The 25,109-nt window shown below is 49.3% G+C and overlaps 1 protein-coding gene across 4 annotated transcripts in view; it reads left to right on the forward strand.

Annotated features, from left to right (window-relative positions):
* The window catches only part of PLXNA2 (plexin A2), a 262,967-nt gene that overhangs the window by 23,758 nt on the left and 214,100 nt on the right, over window positions 1-25,109 (forward strand). For all 4 annotated transcript variants that reach the window (XM_064273250.1, XM_064273249.1, XM_064273251.1 and 1 more), the window contains exons 2-3: window positions 6,370-7,637; window positions 13,675-13,857. In XM_064273250.1, coding sequence (XP_064129320.1) covers window positions 6,405-7,637; window positions 13,675-13,857 — 1,416 coding nt within the window. In that variant the 5' untranslated portion in view covers window positions 6,370-6,404. The remainder of the gene's footprint in view (window positions 1-6,369; window positions 7,638-13,674; window positions 13,858-25,109) is intronic.

Raw genomic sequence — 25,109 nt, forward strand, 5'->3', positions numbered from 1 at the left:
TGTAAACTATCTCCGGAAAAAAGCAACAGAGCAGGACAGCAGGGAGGAGAGAGTCCCCGCCTTGAGCTGAGCTGGAAATGCCCTGATTGTCCCTTCCTCACTCCTACACCACGGACACCGGCAGCAGCTAAGTAGGAAGGTATTAGGTGCCTTCACTGGCTGTCACCAACACCTGCCTTCTGAATCCTGATCGGGCAGAGGGTGTCATCAGGCCGTCCAAATAAAATATTCAGTGGTATTTGCTTCCCAAAGAGGGAAGCATGGCCTCTCATTGGCATCTAGAGTGCTCAGAATAAGAAGACCTGGGAGGCTCTGATAGGACCAGAGCCCCAGAGCCACGTGTCCTGGGTCGGGGAGAGAGACACTGTAGGAGAACAGAGACTAGGCAAGTTTGGGCTCTTGAGTAGGCATGTGATGATGTGACTTTGTCAACTAGAGATGTGACGAAAAGAGGAGGCATTGCCGTTAAGAGAAAACTCCTGAGGTTGACATTAGCAGAAAACTAGGCTAGGAGGCTTCTACCAAACTGAGGATGGAAAATTCATTCTAAGGTACGTCGTGGATTCTAAGGCAGAGCCAGTGGTGAGAAGCTAGAAACATCAGCAAATGAATTGCTAAGATTAAAGGCTAATGTAACCTGCACACTCAGAATGGGCCAGGCACTGTTCTAAGTGCTTTATACATATTAATTTATTTAATAGTCCTATGAGGTTTGTTTTTTTTTTTTTTTTATGAGGTAGATACTGGTACTAAACCCATTTATAGATGGTGAAGTAGCATCACCAAACGGCTAAGTGCTTTCACCAAGTTTACACAGCCATAGGCTCTGTTTGAATACAAACATCTAAGTTCAGAGCACATGCATTTAACCGTTACACTACACTGCCTCATCAGAGGCACAAAGATGGGCACCCTCTCCATTATTATGAACTTGGATACAAGGCTTGATCCTTGCCATCTGGGCCTGACTTTGGAGTAGCTTCTTGGTAACTTCAACCTTGGCATAGAAAGAAAGAAGCTCTCAGCTTGCCATTGAAGCCAACTGTCCTTATGAAAGCCACACTCCCAAAGTGGAATGTGAGCCTCCCTTGCCACCCCTGCCCTGCAGGAGATAACGCCTCCTCTTGACTCCAGCAGCAGTGCAGCTACTCCCAAATGGGCGATCCCTGAGCCCCGTGGAGTGAATTCACTTGGCTGGTCCCCAGGAGTGTGTCCCAGACCAGATGCTGATTGAGGGGTGAGAGGAAAGCAGCCCAGCTGAGGTGGTCTGTTGAGAATGCCTGGCCTTAGCAGATACAACGAAGGGACTCTAGCTGCCATCGGAACAACAGACTCTCAGAGCTGAAGGAAGCAAATCTCGAGGCATCGTTTAATCTGACAGAAAAAATCACGCAGATGGGCTAATTCAAACACCCTCCATTTTAAGGTAAAGAAATAGGCTCAGGGAGATGGTAGACCAGCCTAAAGCCCCACAACTCATGAGTGATACAAGGCAGAATTTAAACCCAGGACTACCAGATCCCCTGCCGCCTTCATCTTGCCCCATAATTCCATGCATTCCAGCCGGCAGATCAATTTTCCCATCCACCATCTTTATTGGTTCCCCCTGGGCTGCGTGGTTTAAAGTCAGGAAAGGTGTGCATCAGGGTTGTATCCTTTCACCATACCTATTCAGTCTGTATGCTGAGCAAATAATCTGAGAAGCTAGACTATATGAAGAAGAACAGGGCATCAGGATTGGAGGAAGACTCATTAACAACCTGAGCTGTGCAGGTGACACAACCTTGCTTGCTGAAAGTGAAGAGGACTTGGAGCACTTACTGATGAAGATCAAAGACTACAGCCTTCAGTGCGGATTACACCTCAACATAAAGACAACAAAAATCCTCATAACTGGACCAATAAGCAACATCATGATAAACAGAGAAAAGATGGAAGTTCTCAAGAATTTCATTTTACTTGGATCCACAATCAACAGCCATGGAAGCAGCAGTCAAGAAATCAAAAGATGCATTGCATTGGGCAAATCTGCTGCAAAGGACCACTTTAAAGTGTTGAAAAGCAAACATGTCACCTTGAAGACTAAGGTGCACCTGACCCAAGCCATGGTATTTTCGGTCACATCATATGCATGCGAAAGCTGGACAACGAGTAAGGAAGACTGAAGAAGAATTGACGCTTTTGAATTGGATTGTTGGTGAAGAATATTGAATATACCATGGACTGCCAAAAGAAGGAACAAATCTGTCATGGAAGAAGTACAACCAGAATGCTCCTTAGAAGCAAAGATGGCAAGATTGCATCTTACATACTTTGGACATATTATCAGGAGAGATCAGCCTCTGGAGAAGGACATCATGCTTGGTAAAGTACAGGGTCGGTGGAAAAGAGGAAGACCCTTAACAAGATTAATTGACACAGTGGCTGTAACAATGGGCTCAAGCATAACAATGATTGTGAGCATGGCATAGGACTGGGCAGTGTTTCGTTCTGTTGTTGGGTCACTATGAGTTGGAACTGACTCGACGACAGCTAACAACAACAACCTAGCTGCAGTGACAAATAACTACAACTTCTGGAGGCTAGAAGTCCAAAATCAAGGTGTTGGCAGGGTTGGTTCCTTCTGGGGCTGAGGGAGTTTCTGTTCCGTGCCTCTCTCCTAGCTTCTGGTAGTTACTGGCAATCCTTGGTGTTCTTTGTCTTGTAGATGCACCACTCCAGCCTCTGCCTCTGTTGCCAGGTGGCATTATCCCTATGTGTCTGGTCTCTGGGTCCAAATTTCCCTCTTATAAGGATATCAGTGATACTGGTTTTAGAGCCCACCCTAATCCAGTGAGACCTCGTCTTAAATTGCCTGCTTGTGCAAAGCTCCTATTTCCAAACAAGGTCACATTCACAGGTACCAGGGGTTAGAACTTGAACATTTCTTTTGGGGGAACACGCTCCACAACACCGTCTAACTCTCAGCGACCCTATAATGCAGCAGCCTCCCCATAGTCTGTGTTAGGACATGTGCAGTGATATTGTGCAGCAGATCACCTTGGGCATATTTCCTGGGCAATCTCCTTTCTCCTGCCACATGCTTCCCAGACTGAACCCCTTCACCAGGTTAGGCAGGGCTGAGGGCCAAAGGTCCACCTGCCATGTTCATTCTCACGTAAAGGAAGAAAATAAGCAAAAAGAAGCCAGGAGCTCTGGCAGGATTCATGAAGTGGGATGTACTGGGGAGGCCTCAATGATACCAACTATAGCATACATAAACTGAGCACTCACTGGGTGCCAGCGGCCATGCTAAGAGGTCCATGTGTTATCTCATTGACTCTCACGACTACCTGAGAGGTAGGTGCAGTAATTATCCTCATTGTACCAGAAAGCAGAATGACACTTGACTTGCCCAACATTCCAAATTTATTTCCTAATTCTCCCTAACAACAAAAGCTACTCACTCTCCAGACTGTATCTTGGGAGGATGTTGGGCAGGGAGGTGAGATGGTTGATGTTACCCTTACACTGTGTCTTTTAATGTTCTCTCTGCTATGAGGACCCCTTCCTCCATCCACAGGCTCAACATGTATGTGCAGGTACGTTGTGGGACGGCAGGAGTGCACTGTCCACAAACTCCATGCAATGGTGTCTCAAGGAGCACTTTCTAAAATGCAGAACCCCGAGTTCAGAGCGGTGGCCTTTATAACCGCCATCCTTATGGCTCCCCATGGGGCACACTGATCCCTACCTTTGGCCAAAGGAGCTTTCCCACCCAGAGTCAGTTCCCTGCCCAGCTGGAGAATTTGGGGATTCTGTTGTTTCCTTTCCGCAGCTTCTCTTGAGGAATTCACGTCCTGCTACCGGCCTCAGGACATAGCTAAAAATAACCTGGTGTTCACGTTGAAAGCTCTGTCTGCTGGGAGCTCTGCTGGTGTACGTGTGGGGCCGGAAGGGCTGTGTCAGAGGAGCTGAGGTCAGCCTGGGCCTCCTGCTGCCTTCTTCCTCTTTCCAAGGAAGCCTGGGCCTGAGTCACTGCAGCACACCCCGGTGGAGCCTTTAGAAGAGGGGAGTCAGGTGGGACCTAGCCAGGCATCGTTGTGGCAGTCACACTAAGACGCAGGGTGGAGGAGGAAGGAGGAATTTTTAGAGAAAAAAGAAAAAAGCTGTGGGGACTCTCAAGGAGGTGTCTGTTCTAATTATGACCCTGTCCAGCCAGATTCAGGAGGTGAACAGGCCTCTCCTAAGCTGCTGTGGAGCGACTTCTCCAGCCTGCACTCAGCAATTCCATTCATGCTGCCTCTTGTGCCCACAGTTCTGTCTGGACTTGTCTGAGGAGGCTGCCAGGCAGTCCGTCCAGCTGGAGAAAAGACATTTCTGCTAGATGGTCCTACTGCTGCCGCCACTGTCCACTCTGTAAAAGCCAGGAACTGCACTATTGTAGTGACAGGGCAGCCTCTGTCCCCTACATAAAAGCTGGGAGCTGCACTACTGTAGTGACAGGACAGCCGCTGTCCCCTCCATAAAAGCCGGGAGTTGCACTACTGTAGTGACAGGACAGCCGCTGGCTGTCCCCTCTGTAAATGTGAGGAGCTGCACCACTGTAGTGACAGGACAGCCACTGTCCACTCTGTAAAAGATGGGAGCTCCACCACTGTAGTGACAGAACAGCCATTGTCCCCTCCATAAAAGCTGAATGCTGCACTAGTGTAGTGACAGGACAGGCACTGTCCCCTCCGTAAATGCTTGGAGCTGCACTAGTGTGGTGACAGGACAGCTGCTGTCCCCTGTGTAAAAGCTGGGAGCTGCACTAGTGTAGTGACAGGACAGCCACTGTCCCCTGTGTAAAAGCACTACTGTAGTGACAAGACAGCCACTATCTCCTCCATAAAACCTGGGAGCTGCACTAGTGTAGTGGCAGGACAGCACTGTCCCCTCTGTAAAAGCTGGGAGCTGCACTAGTGTAGCAACAGGACAGGCGCTGTCCCCTGTGTAAAAGCTGGGAGCTGTACTAGTGTAGCGACAGGACAGTGCTGTCCTCTCCGTAAAAGCTGGGAGCTGCACTACTGTAGCAACAGGACAGCCAGTGTCCCCTCTGTAAAACCCAGGAGCTGCACTGCTGTAGCAACAGGACAGGCACTGTCCCCTGTGTAAAAGCCAGGAGCTGCACTAGTGTAGTGACAGGACAGCGGCTGTCTGACCTGCCTCCCCACCTGGGAGTCTCTAGAAGCTCCCTGGGGATCACTTCCTTGCCTTTCCGGGCAGCTTCCGCCCAGATTATGAAAGAATGAGCACCAAGCTCTGGCAGAGGAAAAGCACTAGGGCCTGCGAGTCAGGAGAGAGAGGAAGGAGCAGCCTTTGAGCATGGCACAGAGGTCTGGGGCCGAGTTCACAGACCCCTAAGCAGTCCTGAGACCCAAGCAGTCCTGAGACCCAAGCAGCAGCTGGAAGGGACTCACCTCAGCGCACTTCCCTCAGCTCTTCCCTCATTTTCCCAAATGTTGCCCTCTCGCCCCAGGTGGCTGACGCTGGACTCAGCTAGCCAGTCCCTGTAGCCAGGAGCCAGGCCTCCGCGTGCTCCTGCTGTGGAGAAACAGAGGTTGAAGCAGTTGCCCCAGGGCCTGGCAGCCTGACTCACTGATGGAGGCCACAATCGGGCATCCGCCTGTCCCATCTCCCTGACCAGGCTCCTCAGGAGAGCATGGGGGATCCCAGTGGTACCGCCACAGCGTAGTTCACTTTCCTAAAATGTGTCAACAGCTACAGATCGCGGATTCTTCCGTGTGAGAAGGGGCTGAGGGGGAGTGAGGGATGCTGTTCTGCAGTGATCAGCTCCCCTGCCCCCCACCCCCGTGAAGGACAGAGACAGGAAAGTAAAGAAACACAGCAGTTGTAAGGATGGAGGGCTGAAGTGAGAAGGAATTTTATTTGTGGTATTGGACCCTGGAAGGAGCTGGCCCAGGGTGCCTGGGGGAGTGCCTTCCTAACAAGCTGTTAGAAAGTGGGTGGTTTCCATTCTACCTGGACCGTGCAGACGGGAGGGTTGGGTGGGAAGACTGGCTTTAGTCCAACACTGGGCTCCAGTAGCTGGGTGAACTTAAGCCATCTTTTAACCTCTCTGGGAGATAGAAAAGATATCTTAAGAGGACAGAAATAAAGATACTTTGTAAAGAAGCATTTTATAGCATAAAGGCTGGAGACCAAAATAGATGATAGGATTCCCTGAACATCCCCAAGAGGGAGAGAGTCTGTTCAAAATAGAAAAACTGAAAGACAGAAGGAAGAGACATACAGAGCTAGTGAGGACTGGGACCCTGGGTCAGGCAGTCCTGTTCACCCCTCCCAGAACTGGTTTTCCATCTGACCACTCTACCTTGTGTTTTCCAGAACCATGTGAGGGCCAACCCGGGAAGGTGTCCTCGATGAGAGCTCAGAGGATCTGTCCCCTCACCCTCGCCTTACTCAGAATGGAACAGAGGCGGCCCTGGCCACGGGCCCCAGAGGTTGACAGCTGGTCAGTGGTCTTACTTTCAGTGGTCTGGGTGCTGCTGGCTCCTCCGGCGGCTGGCGTGCCTCAGTTTAGCACCTTCCACTCTGAGAACCGTGACTGGACCTTCAACCACTTGACCGTCCACCGGGGAACCGGGGCTGTGTACGTGGGGGCCATCAACAGGGTATACAAGCTGTTGGGCAATCTGACCATGCAGGTGGCTCACAAGACAGGACCAGAGGAGGACAACAAGTCTTGCTACCCACCTCTCATTGTGCAGCCCTGCAGCGAGGCGCTCACCCTCACCAACAACGTCAACAAGCTGCTCATCATTGACTACTCCGAGAACCGTCTGCTGGCCTGTGGAAGCCTCTACCAGGGGGTCTGCAAGCTGCTGAGGCTAGATGACCTCTTCATCCTGGTGGAGCCGTCCCACAAAAAGGAGCACTACTTGTCCAGCGTGAACAAGACAGGCACCATGTACGGGGTGATTGTGCACTCCAAAGATGAGGATGGCAAGCTCTTCATTGGCACCGCCGTGGACGGAAAGCAAGATTACTTCCCGACCCTGTCCAGCCGGAAGCTGCCCCGCGACCCTGAGTCCTCAGCCATGCTCGACTACGAGCTACACAGTGATTTTGTCTCCTCTCTTATCAAGATCCCCTCAGACACCCTGGCCCTAGTCTCCCACTTTGACATCTACTACATCTATGGCTTCGCCAGCGGGGCTTTCGTCTACTTCCTCACCGTCCAGCCTGACACCCCCGAGGGCGTGGCCATCAACTCCGCTGGTGATCTCTTCTACACCTCACGCATTGTGCGGCTCTGCAAGGATGACCCCAAGTTCCACTCGTATGTGTCCCTGCCTTTTGGCTGCACGCGGGCTGGAGTGGAATACCGCCTCCTGCAGGCCGCTTACCTGGCCAAGCCTGGGGACTCCCTGGCCCAGGCTTTCAACATCAGCAGGCAGGATGACGTGCTTTTCGCCATCTTCTCTAAAGGACAGAAGCAGTATCACCACCCGCCTGACGACTCTGCCCTCTGTGCCTTCCCCATCCGTGCTGTCAACCTGCAGATCAAGGAGCGCCTTCAGTCCTGCTACCAGGGTGAGGGCAACCTGGAGCTCAACTGGCTGCTGGGGAAGGATGTCCAATGCACCAAGGCGGTAAGGCAATGCTCACTCTGCTCACTCTGGGGTCAGGCATATACCTCCTGTGGATGGCCTCCTGCCTACCCAGCTCCCAGGCTTCCAAGGTCCCTAAGTGAGAGGGGTTTTCAGTTCCATGTTATCGGGTGGTAACCAATGGATACAGAGTGTTACTAATATCAGACACTGGGGGCACGCTTATCAATTGATTCATTTAATCATTCAGAAAATATAGGTAGTTAGTGCCTTCACTGAGCCAGGCACTATTCTGGGCACTGCAGGCTTCAGCAGTGAACCATGCAGACAAATCATGGAGGGTACACTGGTGAGGCAAGACCAATAAATATAAAATTTATAGTATGTCAGATGGTGATAATTGCTATGGAGAAGAATAAAGCACGGAAGGAGAATAGGCCAGGTCAACAGAGTGGACGCACTGAGCAAGTGGTGTTTGAGCAAGACTGAGAGCAGTAGGGAAGTGCAGGTATCTGGAGAAAGCAAGTCCAGGGAAAGGGAGAGCAGCACAAGTGCAGAGAATTCAAGGCATGGCTGCAGTGTCTGAGGAACAGCAAGGAGACCATTGGAGCTGGATCAGAGTCTGTGAGAGAAAGAGTGGTAGGAGGCGAGGTCGGTTAGAGGTAAAGGGACCAGATCTTGTCCTTGCAGGGTCTTATAGGCTGCTGTGACACCTGATGAAGGGATAGAGAAGGCAGTGGATATGTAAGTCAGAAGAGAGGGAAGAGAGGCCAGCTTGACTGATAGACCGCAAACTAAAGAAGAAGAATCAAAAGTCTGTGCAAAGAGCAAAGGGAGGGAAATAATCCAGACCTGAGGACAGCAGAGTTCAAATTAGTGGAGAGCACCATCGGGTCAGAAGGTCAGGATGCTGTCGTCTGAGTGATCATCATCCATCCGTCTGTCGCTCCATCGATCCACCATCTATCAGTCATCTATACATCCATCTGCCTCTCCATCCATCCATCCGTTAGTCATCCATCTGGCCACCCACCCCTTCATCCATCCCTCCCTCTACCCATCGTCCTTTCATCTGCCCGTTCCTCATTTCATTTAACAAGGGATATTGAAGATCTTCCAAGGGCCTGGCACTGTACTAGGCACTGAAGTTGCAAACAGAAAGAGACATACCACTACTGTCACGGATCTCATAATCTAGTGGGGGAGAGGAATAAAAACAGGTGAAAGCGTAATGTAGTGGCTGAGTTTAGGCTTACAAGACAAAGACCAGAATTCCCTTCCATTTGTCTTACTAGCTTCATAGTATCTTAATGTCTCAACCTTTCAGATTTCTTATCTGTGAAATAGGAATGATAATGTCTACCTCATGGGAGGGTCAGGTAAGATAATATCTAGACAGAGTGGCATTTACATTCATTAGTTAACTGTTAGGCAGTATGACAAGTGCTAAAACAGGTTTTTGTGGGCTCGGGATCTGCGGCCTAGGAGAAAATCTGGGACTGAGGGACCCATATGGCTGCTTTCTGAGTACCCTAAATTGAGGCTGCCTGTTACAGTGAGCAAAAACCTCTTTTGGAAATGAGAAACAGGTCATCCCCAGGCTCTGTCACTGTTCATGCCATCGTCTGTGTGCTGGGGTAGCATAGCAGGTAAGATTATGGGCTTTAAAGTCTGAGAGATTTGGGTTTAAAATAGGTTCTGTCACTTACCAAGGAGCACTGGTGGCACAATGGCTAAGTGCTCGGCTGCTAACTGAAAGGTTGGTGGTTCGAACCCACCCAGCAGCTCCATGGAAGAATGACCTGGCAATCTGTTCCCGTAATGATGACAGCAGAGAAAACAAAGCAGCGATTCTGCTTTGTCATCTGGGGTTGCTATGTGTTGAAATCAACTTGACAGCATCTGACCACAACACAACCACTTGCTACCTGTGTGACTTTGGGCAAATTATGTACCTGGTCTGAGATGTAATTGTTTAACTTTAAAATGGAGATAATCATACCCTCTTTCCATGGTTAGTTTTAGGGTCAAATAGAATATCTAGGTAAAATCTCGGCACAATGCTTGGCACATCTTAAGAAATCAGTAAATGGCAGCTATAATTATTAAAATAAATAGTAGTTATATGCCCTCTCTTGGTCATAATCTTCCCTTTTGTAAAATGAAGAGATTGGACTAAATAATCTCCAAAGTTCTTTCCAACACTGTAATCTGGTGTCCTGTGAGCCCAACTGATCAGGAGAAGGAGAGAAAATGCAAGGGTTAACACCTTGTGGAGTCCAGCCTGGTTCCCAGAGCCCAGAGCTGTCAGGAGGAAACTGCTGATTCCTGCTTGCCTGTGAGCCAAAGGGAAGAGGAAGCAGACACCCTGCTCTGCTCCAGTAGCCGTGCAGAGAGACAAGCCTGGGCTAGTGCCCAAAGGGCGGCAAAGGCACTGAGAGTGACAGGAGGGCCTCAGAGAGAGCAGCACCTCACTCCCCACACCTTCAGCATCACACTGGTCCAGCCTTTGCAAGGGGGGCTTCCAGAGGAAGCATCCATCAAAGGTCCTTAAAATCCAACAGATCCCAGATCTGGGAACCTGGAAACATCTTGGTGGCCTCAGAGGGGGTGAAGGATCAACGAGAGAAGCTGTGGTCCCAAAGGCTTGATTTTAACATGACTTCTGGACTAACATGGAGCTATCAGATCAATAAGGGTTTGACGTCCCGCCCAGAAAAGGGATAGGGAAGGGGCCTAGGCCTCACTCAAAACAGCTGTGCACAAAAAGCGTAGCAATTTACGGGCATAGCAATTTACGATGACCCTTTAAAGCAAGGATTGTCATCCCCGTTTTACAGATGGACAAAAAGGCCCACAATAACTAAGTTGCTTAAGCCTACACAACTATAAATGATATAGTAGGGAGTTGAGTTTGGGTCAGCGCATATGACTTCTGAGTCCAGACTGTTTTTGTTAAGTCATGCTGCTTCAAAGGAAAGCATACCCCAAGCTCTCATTGTTTGAGGAAAAGTACAGGGGACATCCATTTTTTGAGACTATCTGACAATTTAGAGACGAGAGAAAGGTAGGCCAGACAACCCCAGGGGCTTCGGCTCACAGAAAACCATCTCTCTTACAGTTCTGGAGATTCTAGAGTCAGAAAGGAGGTTTCCAGTGAGGTTTTTTTTTTTTTTTTTTTTTTTTTTGCTTCTGTCATCGTTTCTCAGGCTGGCTTGGGCTATGCCTATGCCTAGACTCTGCAGCCTTACCAGCCCCTGGAGGAACTGAGAAAGAAGCTGAAACCGTGGAATCAAAGCCTTTCAGAGCTTAGTGATTACCTGGCCCAATCCTTTCACTTCACAGTTGAGAAAACTGAGGTTCAGAGAGGGTATGTGACATTTCATGGTCACACAGATCGATGGTAGTAGAGACAGGATTAAAATCTGGATCTCCTGAATCTTTCTAAGGCTCTTTTCTGTCTACAGTGTAGGGATAAGGAAGAGAAAAATTAAAAAGTAGCCAACTACTCTGACCAGCTTTCCAAGGAGCTAGAAATTTCTGTCACCGGCTCCACTGGTATGCTGGCAAATATTAAACAACTGGCCCTCTGCAGGGAAGGGGGTGCGAGCAGAAGCCCCGATTTGCAGCGTTTGCCAATTTCCGTGGTGGAAATAGTTCCTCCATGGGTGACTTCAAACTGCTATTGTGATGTCACTAAACAGAGATGAGTGCATTCAAGACCCTCTGACGTGACTCCCTTCCTGAGAAGCTTATCCCCTCTGCTTTGTAGGGCCCCATATTATCCAGACTTCAGGGGCCATCCTCAGCCTAAAAAAAAAATCAGTTCCTTTTCCTAAAGAGTACACACATACGCACGTGCAACATCACCATTCCCATCAGTAGCAGGAGGAGCTGCTCTTTCCAAAACACCGAGAACTTACAGACACATGTCTCTGTCTCTGTTGGAACTGAGAAAGTAAGGGAAGTCCCTGGTTTTAAAAATATATATGTGCTGTAGGGTTGCTACGAGTCGGAATTGACTCGACGGCACTGGGTTTGGTTTTTTTTTTTTTTTTTTTGGTATAGCTTACACAGGAGTCCTGGTGGCTGCTAACCAAAAGATTGGCAGTTCAAACCCACCAGCTACTCCACAGGAGAAAGATGTGGCTGTCTGCTTCCATAAAGATTACAGCCTTGGAAGCCCTATGGGGCAGCTCTGCTCTGTCGGCATCGACCCAATGGCAGCGTTTTTTTTTATAGCTTATAAACCAATTATTCCAAGGAAATGAGGCTGTCACCAAGTGATGTGTCAGTGGTCTCCTCTCTGGTGAGGGTGAGAGAGGAGGCTGAGGGAACAGGGAGCGGTACTGTCCCCGATGCTTTCTATGCTTTCCACGACAGCCATTGCCTTTCTCCTCTGGGATACCTTTCCTGCGCCACAGGACTCGGGGCTCTTTCTGGCACTGTCTGTGACTTTCGCCTGCCAGATTCCACGTCGTACAATCAACTGAGGAGTTACAGAGCACCCATCATGGCCCAGCCCAGGCGAGGCACTGTGTGGAGAATGCAGACAGGTCGGCTGCTCCTGTCCCCACCGACCATAGTCTTTTTTTTTTTTTTTTTTAACTAGATGAGCTCTTAGAAGTCATCAATTTACCATCTCCTTCAACAGGTGCAAATGGTTAACATGCTCAGCTGCTAACCAAAAGATTGGAGGTTCCGGTCCACCCAGAGGCATCTTGGAAGAAAGGCCTGGTGACCTACTTCCAAAAGATCAGCCATAGAAAACCCTGTGGAACACAGTTGTGCTCTGACACACATGGGGTCGCTATGAGTCAGAATCAATTCAACATCTCTTTTTGTGGTTGTTACTGTTGTTGTTTTTTTAACGTCCCCCAAAGATGATGCTACTGGTCTTAGATCGCCCAGCCGGTTAGCAGTAGAGCGGAGACTAGAATCTAGGTCTTCCTGTTTTCTGTCCAGCAGTTTTTTCACTTACTCAAGGTGATCTCTATTCAAAGGTATCCCAACCTCTCCTAGAAGATACTCTTAATACAGGCACACTACCACTCCCTACAAGAGGCTGATGATAGGAAGAACATCACCTCCAGAATTCTCTTTTATTTGGATTTACCCAAACATTGTTGAAGGCTGTAACATACAATAGTGGGAATAGTTACACAACGTATGGGGTTTTTCTACACGCATTATTTCATTTGCTCCTCGGTAATTCTGTCAGAAAATGGATTGGTATCATTACAGATAAAGAAACTGAGACTTAGGTAGATTAAGTAATTTTCCCAAAACATAAGGCACTGTTCGAAAGTAATATTTGTAAATGTTTTCCAGTCTGTCCCCAACATGCATGCATACCAATTGCCATGACGTCGACTCAGCTCTGACTCGTGGTGCCCCATGTGTGTCAGAGTAGAACTGTGCTCCATAAGGTTTTCAGTGGCTGATTTTGGGGAAGCAGATCCCCAGGCATTTCTTCCAGGGTGCCTGTGGGTAGACTCGAACCACCAACCTTTCAGTTAGCAGCTGAGTGTGTTAACCTTTTGCACCACCCAGGGACTTCATCCCCAGCACAGAATGTGGTAGTTAAATGGCTTAAAATTCCTTGTACCCAAAGGGAGAGAATGCAGCCCAAGAAACAAACAAGAAACCCTCTCCAGGATGATAGAACTCTTCTGTCCTGTTGTCTCTGGACTGAATACCCACTGAAGGCACCTTCATCTAAAATAGAAAGATGCCCACAGAATAGCACACAGGGACACGGAGATAGCCAGAAGATAGGTGCCAACAACCAGCTTTACACATTGCCCCAGCTTCTCTTGCCAGAAAAGGGAATGGTGACTGTAGGTAAGTGGGAGGAATGGCTGTTCCTTTATCTGGTTCCATAGGAGCCAGCATGGAGCCAATTTGTGAGTCAGCTAGTGAGAAGCTTTTGTTTCCAGCGTGTGTTAGTCCCCGAACCCCATGTCTGCGCATCTCCGAGGCCTGGTGTCCTAGGGCTGGCGGTTGGGGGTGGGGTGCTATACGGTGATTCGGCCATGCTCCGCTGCTATTGACCCCAACTCACTCCGCTTTCCTCCAGCCCGTCCCCATCGATGACAACTTCTGTGGACTGGACATCAACCAGCCTCTCGGAGGCTCGACTCCAGTGGAGGGCCTGACCCTGTACACCACCAGCCGTGACCGCATGACCTCTGTGGCCTCCTATGTCTACAATGGCTACAGTGTGGTTTTTGTGGGGACGAAGAGCGGCAAGCTGAAGAAGGTAAGAGGCTATGAGCTCAGACACACGATGCTGGTCAGCTCCTTGGCCAAGGGTCACGTCTGGAAGGTAGCTGTTGGAGGAGATTTAAAAACAGACTGTTTCTTTTTTTGGAGGGTGTAGGTGAGGGGAATGAGGTGAGAATGGTAGGATGACATCAGCTTTGTGGATGACCTTCTAGTTCTTCCAGCACCATCAGTCCATGGGGGTCTGGGGAAATGAGTGTATTTCAATATTGCCTAACCTGAAGGAATTAGGAAGGTGTATTGGAGAAATCATTCTTCATTCTCAAATTAAATAGGACTGATTTTTTTTTTTTTAATTTGCGTTGTGAATCACACACATCACAGATCCCTTCTCAGACTGTACTGGTCAGAAGTCTTTGTTGAGTCCAGAGAAGCTAGTTGAAGCCAGTTATGGACCCCAATTCTGAGAACGTGGGCAGATGGTGGTGATAAGAGGCTGCTTTCCTGTCTGCTCGATTCCTGCAATCACAGACCCCCAGCCCCAGACCTGAGCTGCAAGGAGGACGTGCCTGCCCTGGGCACCCCTGCCAGCTGTAGGGAATGGGCTCTTTGGGGCTGGCAGCATGGGAGGCCTCTGGTGCGGTAGGCTAAAGCCAACAGCTTGTACCTGCTTGTCAAGTGCTTAGAGCATGGAGAGGGAGCACAATCTGGTTCATTATGTGGGATTACAGCAGCCACATTATTTCCAGCCCCAGCTAATCCCCTTTTCCCAAGTCTACCCTCCTGCTACCCTTCCCAGTCCTGCCACCTGTGGGTCAAGTCACATGGAAATCTCAGGCTTTGATGTTGACATCACCCCTGCAGCTCCATTTAGAGCCTTGCAGGTGAGGCTGTTTGGGAATATGTGGAAGGAGGGGAGAAGGGAGGGAGCCTGAGGGAGAATTTCCATGTTCTGCTTGTTCTGAGTTACTGCCAGAAAAAAAAAAAAAAAAATTTTTTTTTTTTTTTTTTTTTTACTGCTAGAGGAGGTGAGAAAAACTGGTTTGGGTTTCTGTGCAGATGTTGAACTTCCCAGACCTCTCCTGGGTCTCCTGACACCAAAGCCCTTTATCCCTTTCCTGGCTCAATGAGCGGTCCCTACATGCTCCCCACTTGAGCCCTAGACCCTGCCTGGGACTGTGTGTGGACTCTAGCTTGGCTTCAGGCATGTGGAAGAGACAATAAGCGTGGTCCCTGAGTTAGCTTCCCAAATTGAGGGGGAAAGGAGATTCTATTAAGATAGATGTAAAAGTAGCATATTCCACTTGGCCAGGGTTCAGCTTAGACCTCTGGGGCTGCTGCTTCCCTCTTAGCCAGCCTTCTCTTACATGGTTGTGCAGATTGTGCCTGGCAAAGGGGCTTTGGGCCAAGGGGTATAAATCCAGCCTGAGGGCCCCTTTCAAGCCATGTGCCCTAGAGTACAGACACCCACCAAGAGGGGCTCCTCTTACTAATTCATCTGTACATAGAGACCATCTTCTTCTAAACTGCACAAAGGCCTTCTAAGGGCCAGCTGCAGCCACGGCTAGGTCAGTGCTCAGCACCTTCCCTGTCTCTTTCCCCCACCTTCAGTCCCTGCTCTGGATCCTTTGTATGACTTTCTGTTTGTCTCCTTTATTCTCTTGAAAGTTCTATTCAGCATAGGGGCCATAATGCTTTGTAAACATTTATTCCCTCCCTCCTCCCTAACCGCCTCCATCAAGTGTTCACACCTGGTGCAGGACCCATAACTGTTTAGAAAAATAGAACCATTCTCTAAGGAACGTTAGAGTGTATCTGGCCCAGATATGCAGGGAAACAGGCCCAGAGAAGAGAAATGACTTCTCCAAGCATAGAGACCTAGGATAAGTTGCTTCTTGCTGTGACACCCCATCTGGCACTCTTTTTACTTAAAGCAGCAGCTAGGGGACTAGGGATGGAGGTGGAGAATACTCTTCAGGGCAAGGCTTGCTGCAGAGTTCAGCTAGGGGCTAGTGCTGCCACTCTTTTCAGCTGTAGACTGGAGTTAAGGAATTGATGTTTGCTGAAGGGACGAATGAGGAATGCATAGAAGAATAACTACCCAGCCAGACTGGAGATCTTTGTGCTGGCCTTCCCCGGATCTCTGTGCATCTGTGGCCCCTTTCCAGACCACACGCCCAAGCTGGCCAAGTTGTCTTGGCCTCGCTGGACCCCTGGCAGACAAGTCACTATGGAGGCAAGTCAGCAGGTTCAAGGGCAAGGCTAGAGGTGTGGCTGCCTGCAGCTTGTTCCAACCTGCAAGTTGGCCGCTTCTCTCCAGTGTTCACTTGGCCTTTCTTTGGCTGTTTGTGTGAGCTCATAATACCTCATCTTCCTCCTTTGTGCGACTCACCCTTCCTTTCCACCCACACTTCTCTGTGGCACCCGACGCTCATACCCGGGCTCCCGCCGGCTTCCCCTTTATCTGCTGCTCACCCTCACCCCTCTCCAGAGAAACAGCCCATGAGGAATTTATGGAATGTCCCCAGGAAACCCTACCATGTCCAGGCCCCACAGCTCTTTCAACACAGGAAGGAAAATAAAGAAAAAAATAGCCAAGAGTTTGGAGAGGGGCGGGAAGCAGGGTGCGTCAGAACTACTCACTTCTTCCCTGGCTGGTCAGGTGTCTGTCAGACTGTCCGGCTCTCATCGACTGCAGCCCGTAGGAACAGGCTGTCCATCTGTGGGAAGTTTAGAGGAAGTGGCGTGATCACAGGGGCTGGTGTGTGCTGTGTCACATACTCACACGCTCCTCTCTGCTAGAACACCACGGAGCAGGCACAGTCCTCTGAGCTACAAGTACACAGAAGGAAAAGGCAGGAGAACCATATGGCCTCAAAAACAAGATGTGTAACACTTGTGTGGGTTACAGATGATAAGGAGACAGGCAGATTCGTCATAAAGGTGGGGCAATGTGAGTGCAACCAGCAGGTATAGTGTGATCAATCTGGAAGGCCTTACAGAGGAGGAAGATTGCCAGGGTCTGCTTACAGGCTGCATGGGACAGGTAACTGATGACACGGGGTGAGAGAGAAGGGCATCCCAGACCTTGGGTGCCATATCGCCGAAGGTGCAAAGCACGTGCATGGAGGGTCTGGAGTGCGCAGAGGGGATTGGAGAGGGGAGCCTCTCAAAGGCCTGAGAGATCTTGCTTTGGTAGGATCTCGAGTGAAAAGGATCTTGGGAACTTAACTGACCGCAAGATCAACATGAGCCAACTGTGTGAGACAGCTTTAGCAAAGTTAGTGAGTCTTCCCCACATTAGTAAAAGAACAATTTCCAGGTCCTGAGAAGCAGTGGCTCCACTCTACATTAAGGATAACATTGTAATAGAGCCTTAGGCAAAGTAAAATATGTTCGGCCTGATAACAAGAGCTGGGAGGATGTGGGAATCATACTATATGAATAATATTTTTAAAAGGATGTTAACCCAAGGGGACGAGCAAGGAAGAGATAAAACAGCTCTCTGCAGCTAATATGATTTACTGAGTGCTTGTTATGTGCCAGGCACTGTTCTATGACCTTTGGGTCTATTAACTCGTTTAATCTTTATATAATTCTATCAGTAGGTGCTATTATCATCTCCATTTTACAGATGAGGAAATGGAGGCCAAGAAATATAAACTTGTCCAAGGCTACACAGCAAGTAGATAGTGGAGCCAGGATTTGAACCAAGGTCCTCTGGTTTCGCACACTGCGGGATTAGCCATTAGACTATGCAAGCTGAATTACTTACTCTGTGTGGCCCCAGAGGGCAGAATAAGGCCAATAAGTGGAAGTTACAGTAAAACAGATTTCTGCTTAACATAAGGAAGATGTTTCTTACAGCCAAACTGCTCTATAATGGAGTGAGATGATTTTAGAGAGAATGAGTTCCCCGTCAGTAGAAACATTCAAGCAGAGATGCGATGATGATCAGTCAGAGGTGCTGTTGCAGGGTCACCTACACTGAATCAGGTGAACTTTTCCCTCTTTGTCTTACTCCTTAAGTAGGAGTGTGTGAGAAAGTAGGTCACACAATAGCAGAGAAGAGGAGCAAAGAAAGGAAGGCACCCCAGATGTGGGCTCTGAAATCAAGGCTGGGCTTGAGCCTGCTTCAGTGTGGCAGAAAGCTCTTCGGGTCAGGTAGGAGGTACTTGGCCCAGACAGGGAAAAGCCTGGCCAAGATGATGGGGGCAGGCAGGCTTGGGGCAAGATGTGGGCTACTGGAAGCAGGGCGTCTGGGCCTGGGTACACTCCATGGTGACGACATCCCTCCTGACTAAGATGAGGCTGTGGAGTCCAGATGAGGGGCCCTGGGAGCTAGCACCAAAGCAGAAAGAGGAAGAGTGGAGACAGGAACCGGGAACTCATTTAATAAGACTCCCCAGGTTGAAAGGAGGGAGGAGTAAGGGAGGCAATTCAAGAATAAGTAGCAGAGCCTAGGCCAGAAGGGCCGAGCTAAGAAGGTGGAAGACTCCAGGAAAATGGGAGGGAGGGCTACCTCAGGGCCCTTCTGGCTCCTTCCCTCCGTTTACAGCTTCCAGAATTGCTGCCTGAGCCCTGGTTCCACAGGCATGCAGGGGCTCCTCTGAGAGGCCCAGGGTGGTGTCTGCCTCTGCTCTCTAGCCCCAGGGCCCGGGGGCCTTAAACACCAGCAGGAAGTACTAGCTTTCTGTTCCGTATTCCCACTGGAAAGCTTGTGCCTGCTGTCCAAGGGCCTGTGGCATGTCCTTCCTGTTGCCATACCTTGCCCCTTCAAGCACTGTGAATGGTGCCCTCCCCCGAGCCTCACTGCACTCAGTATTTATCGTGAGAGCATCTGAGACAGGTGTTGCTGTTGTTGTTAGCTGCAGTCAAGTTGGTGCCCAGAATCGTGACAACCCCATGTGCAACAAAACAAAATGCTGCCCAGTCCTACACCATCCCCATGCTGGGTTGTAGCTCTGGCTGTTGTGATCCATAGGGTTTTCATTGACTGATTCTCAGAAATAGATTGCCAAGCCTTTCTTCCTAGTCTGTCTTATCCTGGAAGCTCTCCCGAAACTTGTTCAGCCTCATAGCAACACACAAGCCCCCGCTGACAGACGAGTGGTGGCTGCACATGAGCTGCAGTGGTTGGAAGTGGCTGCTAATGTATCCCTGTCTCTGGAGTTTCACAGATCCTTGAGAACAGGGACCCTCGTTTTCATAATTATGTCCTCCAGTCTCCACTGCCAAATCCAATATCTATCACACATTACCCATTGCCGTGAGTTGATTCCAACTCATAGTGACCCTACGTAACTAGGTGATTATTAAATTTATCTCAGATCAGTTGAATGTCTACTCTATGCCAGACACCCATTTGCACTGACTGGAATGGAATCAGGCACCAAGAGTGACTCTTATTGACATGGCTAATTTGCAAAAGAAGTTATGGTATGTCTGGTAGGTCTGAGGCAAGGCGGCAGAAGGGCTGGGGTGGAAGAAGGGATGAGGAGTCAAGGACACAGGAGAACTGCTGGTGGGTAAAGGAAAGAGTTTAACATTTGGAAGAGGGTGAGGTGGTACTCTCAGAAATGTTGACTGGGGCGGACGAATGGAACAGCATTTATACCAAAGCCTGGAGATCCCCAGAATAGCCAGGACAGCCATCTACCTCACCTGGATTAGATGTAGGCTTGCCTAAAGCAGGGGGTGGGGGGGCAAGAAAGAAGGTCCAGGTAACCACAGCTCCCTGTGCCAGCCTTCTGCTTGTAGGACTCCAGGGACATTTTTGCGAATCTGCAGAGACTTGGCACTGTTCAATCTTGGGTAGGGCCCTGGCCTCTTTTGGCATGGCCTCCTTTCCCATTAGCTAACAGTGGCTGAAATGCCTGTGAAATTCTTGAGGAAAATTCTTTCTGCCCTTCCCTTGGGGCATACCAACTCCAGGTCTCCAGTCCCAGCTAACAGGAAGCCCTGACGTGCCAGACCTATTCTTCTCTTTGTAATCTCACAAATGACTTGCTAAACCAAGCCAGGAAAACCACAAGCCTCTTGTAGTAGCAGCTTATGTACTGGAAAGATTCCATCAGGAGTAGCAAAGCCCAGGTTTAGTGCTCGGCTATTTGGTAACACTGCTGGCAATTTATAAGATGCCTGCATGGGGTTCTTTCCATCTTCCTCCAGTACTTCAACTAAGTATGGCGATCACCCCCTGTAGCTCCACCCCATTTTACAGATGCAACAAACTGAACCAGAGAGAGATTAAGCATGTTGCCCAATGTTCTGTGCCCGCTATTGGCAACATGGACCTTGGCGTTTACACTTCTTCCCAAAACACACAGAAGTTCCTAACCTGTTACTTGGCTCCTTTATGGGGTGGAGTTGCCGTGGTGGACGGAAGGCTGAGTTGGATGAAAAGCTGAGAAACGTACCTATCTGTCTGTGCCAAGCCCACCAAACAATAGCTGCTCATTCCTCTGAGTGGAAATGATTCACTTGTCTCTCAGTGTGAACCCTGGATTAAGTAAATAGCCAGGGCTCCAGGTCCAATTCAGGGAGACCTGGTGACTCTCCTAGGACTTGTGACCACTGACCTCATGCCTCAACGCCCTCAGATATCTTAACAATGCTGGGGTTGGGTAGTGGGAGCAGACGCCCCTCTTGCCTTCCCCGGAGCCAGCATCGAGGAGGTGGGATGGTGGCTCAGAGCTCACCACCATGTCCCTCCTAATGAGTTTGGCTACCTGCCCAGGCTCCTGCCGCCAAACTCGCTGTTTGTTTTGTTGTTTTATAGGCCTCTTGGGTCCCAAGAGCTGGTCTTCTGAAAGCTGGGAAAGGCTGCATTTGGTTGGCACGGGGAAGGAGGCTTATTTACAGGACCCCCACCCCCCACCTTCCACATCTTCCTACTTGACCGTGACAGGTGTAGAGAGGGTTGTTGGTTTCTATCCAGAGCCTCAGATGACCCTGGGGGAGAAGGCGTGATCTCCCAGAGCCGTTGTGCAAGGGGAGAAACTAAAGACTCATTTATTTTTTGCACCTTCTGTGCAGCTTCTTAATATACTTCAACCTTGGACAGTCCCTGTACGAGGCATCAGGCTGTGTGGCTGTGTGTTCAGCAGGCTGCTTCTCAGCCCAGGATGGAGCCCGGTTGCTCAGGGCTTAATTGAAGGATGGATAAAGGGAACTGAGTTTCAGGGACAGGGAGGGTGGGGCTAATGATCGAAGCTCACAGTGACTCAGATAGGCCATGCAGAATCTCCAAAAGGACAAGATGCTAGTGTTCACACTTTGTTTAGGGGGTACAAACCATATAGATGCATGCCCTTGTAGACCATTCAGCCTTGCTTGCCTGTGGATACTGGGCATGGACATATATCTCAGAGCTGGAAGGGACCTCCGAAGACCACCTGGTCCAGTCGTCTGCCTTCAGGTAATGATGTATTTGCATAATGAAGAGTATATGAGTTGGCAGGTTCCAATTCTGTTGCCAGCCCACTAGCTGTGTGACCTCTGAGCTTTAGCTTCCCCCTCTGTGAAATGAGGACAGTCATAGCACCTGCCTCATGAAATTGTATTGAGGATTAAATTAAAATATTAATTGTTAAACCAGTCTTTATTGAATACCTGCCATGTGCCAGGTGCTGGGTATACAGAAGTGAATAAAACTCTCAAAAGATGTATGCCCTACTGAAGATTATATCTTTTTTTTTTAAATAATTTTTATTGTGCTTTAAGTGAAAGTTTACAAATCAAGTCAGTCTGTCACATATAAGCTTATATACACCTTACTCCATACTCCCACTTACTTGGAACCTAATGAGTCAGTGCGCTCCCTCCTTCCAGTCTCTCCTTTCATGACCGTTTTGCCAGTTTCTAACCCTCTCTACCCTCCCATCTCCCCTCCAGACAGGAGATGCCAACACAGTCTCAAGTGTCCACCTGATACTAGTAGCTCACTCTTCATCAGCATCTCTCTGTAACCCATTGTCCAGTCCCTTCCATGTCTCATGAGTTGTCTTCGGGAATGGTTCCTGTCCCGGGCCAACAGAAGGTTTGGGGACCACGACTACCGGGATTCCTCTAGTCTCAGTCAGACCATTAAGTCTGGTCTTTTTCTGAGAATTTGGGGTCTGCATCCCGCTGTTCTCCTGCTCCCTCAGGGGTTCTCTGTTGTGCTCCCTGTCAGGGCAGCCATCGGTTGTGGCCGGGCACCATCTAGTTCTTCTGGTCTCAGGATGATGTAAGTCTCTGGTTCATGTGGCCCTTTCTGTCTCTCGGGCTCATAGTTATCGTGTGACCTTGGTGATCTTCATTCTCCTTTGATCCAGGTGGGTTGAGACCAATTGATGCATCTTAGATGGCCGCTTGTTAGCATTTAAGACCCCAGACGCCACATGAAGATTATATCTTAATTTGGGAAGATAGACCACATAAGTAAGCACACCATACAGTTTGTCTAGAAGGTGATACGTACTAATGGAAAACAACCCGAAAATAATGAAATAATTCGTATAAAGCATGGAATACAGAGCTTGGGCATATATGCATTTAAATATTAGCTGCTCTTGTTACTTAACTTGTGAGCCTAAATTTTTACATCTGTGAAATGGGATAGTAATAACTGCTGTGCTTTGCATGTTCGTTGTAAGGACTGGATATAATAACATACGAAAAGCACTTAATAGAGTGCTTGGCACAAGAGTGCTTTCTGTTGGTAATACATCTTTGAGCTGTTCCCCAAATCCCACATTTTCCTGGCTCCCTGGGGCAGTGAGGCTGTCAGATCAGCCTCCTTTTCAGTGACATGTTTGCAAGGTCAGATGGAGGAAGAGAATCCTGTCCCCTGCCCCCAGCCCTGACTCATGGGAAAAAATACTTAGAAGACTGGACCAGCTGACCTGCACTAATCGAATCCCGCTGGATTTTGGCATCCAGCTGCATTAGTCACCAGTAAGAGCTTTCCGAGTCCCATATCACCAAACAATATGTACTGACTCCCTCCCCAGGGTGGGTCTGGGGGAAGTGTCGGTTCCGCTCTTGCAGCTTTGCAGAATAAACTAAAACAGGGCCATTCTCTGCTGTTTAGGTGTTCCCAAGCCAACCATAATATCCTGGTGCTTGACAGCTCTGCCTCAGGTTAGCAGTGTGACCATGGGGGGCTTCAGTTTCCACATCTGCAGAACTGGACCCCTAGTGCCTACCTTGCAAGGTTGGTGGGCACATTAGAGATGGGGAATGTGAAGAATCCTACAAGCCCAGCGCAGAGCAGGTGCTTAGCAGATAGTAACTCTTAGCGCCACTGCCACCATGACCACTGTGCGACTCTCAGTCTAGTTAGTCTTGCCACTCCTGTACCAGTACCGCTGTTCTTCCAGGGTGTGCAGAGTCCTCATTGTTTCTACTAGCTCATTAATCCCCTGTCATTCTCAGGTGATCAAGCAGGGTTGGGATAACCTTCTCTGTTACAGATGGTGATATTGAAGTTCAGAGATATTATGAGAAATTAAGGGACGATGTGCGAATTTGAACCAGAGCTACAAATATTTCAGGGTGGAGATGGGCCCAGCACCCAGCTAGGTCCTTGTACACTCCATGACGATCAAGCCAAAAGCTTGGACCTACTTGAGCTTCCCTTTGCTTCTGTCGTCACATGCCTTCTGTCCAGGGAAGCAGGACAAATGGAGATACAAGGTGGTGAAGGCGGACATGAGGCTCCGCCTTCTGAATCTTCTCCTGAGGTTCTACTCTTCTCTTGTTCTCAGCCTCCAGAGAGGTATCTAGGCCCCAGGAGGGTGGTCAACGCATTTAGGAGCTGGTACCACTGGGGTTGTCCAGATCGACCGTCACCCCCAGCACTGTGTTCTGGCTTTCTACTTCAAAGGCTGCTGCCACCAGCTGAGTGTCCTCAACTGACCTGAGAGGAGAGACAGCATCAATAGGCTTTAGTAACTAATCAGGAATTCTCATGCTTGACTGTTGAGGAGTGAGTGGGTGGGAAGCCAAGGAACGGGGAGAGCTGTGAAGTCAGGACCCTGCAAAGGGGTTAGAGCTCCCAGGGAAGAAGGTTGATGACTCCGCCATCAAGCAGGGTTAGGAGTCATTTATCATAGATGATGTATCCAGAGAGGATCTGAGAAGATTGGCTCAGCCTGCTGCCTTTGGGCAGATACGGTATTATTGTTCCATTTTATGGATAAGACAGCTGGGGCCTAGGAAGATTAAGTGATCTGCTCAGAATCACCTAGGTTCTTAGCAAGAAGCAAGACTAAAACCTAGGTTTTTAGATTCCGATTTGCCGGCCCTTCTCTCTCTGTTATACATAAGAACACTTTATCTGTGTAGTACATCAGCTGAGCCTCATCCTCTCTCTAGCCTGTAGGCATTCCCTAGCAGAGCCTGGAATTGGGTGGGGTCATTACCCCCAGGTCAAGGGCCCAGCTGAGCTTCCCACTGTAGGCTCCACCACGCACCCCTCCTCTGGCTGAGCAGCACTCCTGAGCCCTCACTCTGCAGTCTCGGGATCTTACTAGAGCCTGGCCATCAGGAAGGCCAGCTTGACCACACTGTGCTCACTTTGGGGCTAAGAAATTATGACAAATCAGAAGAACACTGGAGTAAGAATCCCAAGTCTCAGATGTTAGCCTTCTCAGCGTACCACTTAGTTTATTTGATGTTTCTACTACAATAATTTACAGTGTGCTAAGCCTTGAGCTAAATGTTTTCCATTTTTTTCCAGTTAAGCCTCACAATACGCTCATAAGCTGAGAACTAATTATCATGTCCATTTTACATATGACCAGTCTGAGGCTCAGCAAAGCTAAGTAAGTTGCTAGAGTCACATTGCTAAGTGGAGATCTGGGATTTGAAGCCAGATCTCTCTGACTCCAGACCTGTGGTTTCAGCCACTGGCCTTTAACACTCTGTTAGACTTCTCTAAGATTCCATTTGTCCATCTGTAACCCACCACCTGCCCTGCAGAAAGCTGCAAGGAGATGCAGGAGAGAATGACTGGGAGGGCTAGCACTTTGCACTTGTCCAAGCAGAGATGCCCTGGAAACCCGGGACGGCAGCTGTCACCTCGGCACACGCTGCTTGTGTCACACACCCCAGGCCTCCTCCTCTCCCTCCCCACCCCACTCAGCCCAGTCCACAAAGGATGGGGTGGCAGCCTTTTGTGTCACACACAGTTCCCAGCTGACCCCCCTTTCTCCAGGCATCATTGTTCACCCTGAGCTTTCTGAAGGGTAGACAAAGGAGCATCTCTGACAAGGCCAAGAGCTGCTGTGTAAAGCGTGGGGC

This window comes from Loxodonta africana, chromosome 20, assembly GCF_030014295.1.
Source record: "Loxodonta africana isolate mLoxAfr1 chromosome 20, mLoxAfr1.hap2, whole genome shotgun sequence".
Taxonomy (NCBI): domain Eukaryota; kingdom Metazoa; phylum Chordata; class Mammalia; order Proboscidea; family Elephantidae; genus Loxodonta; species Loxodonta africana.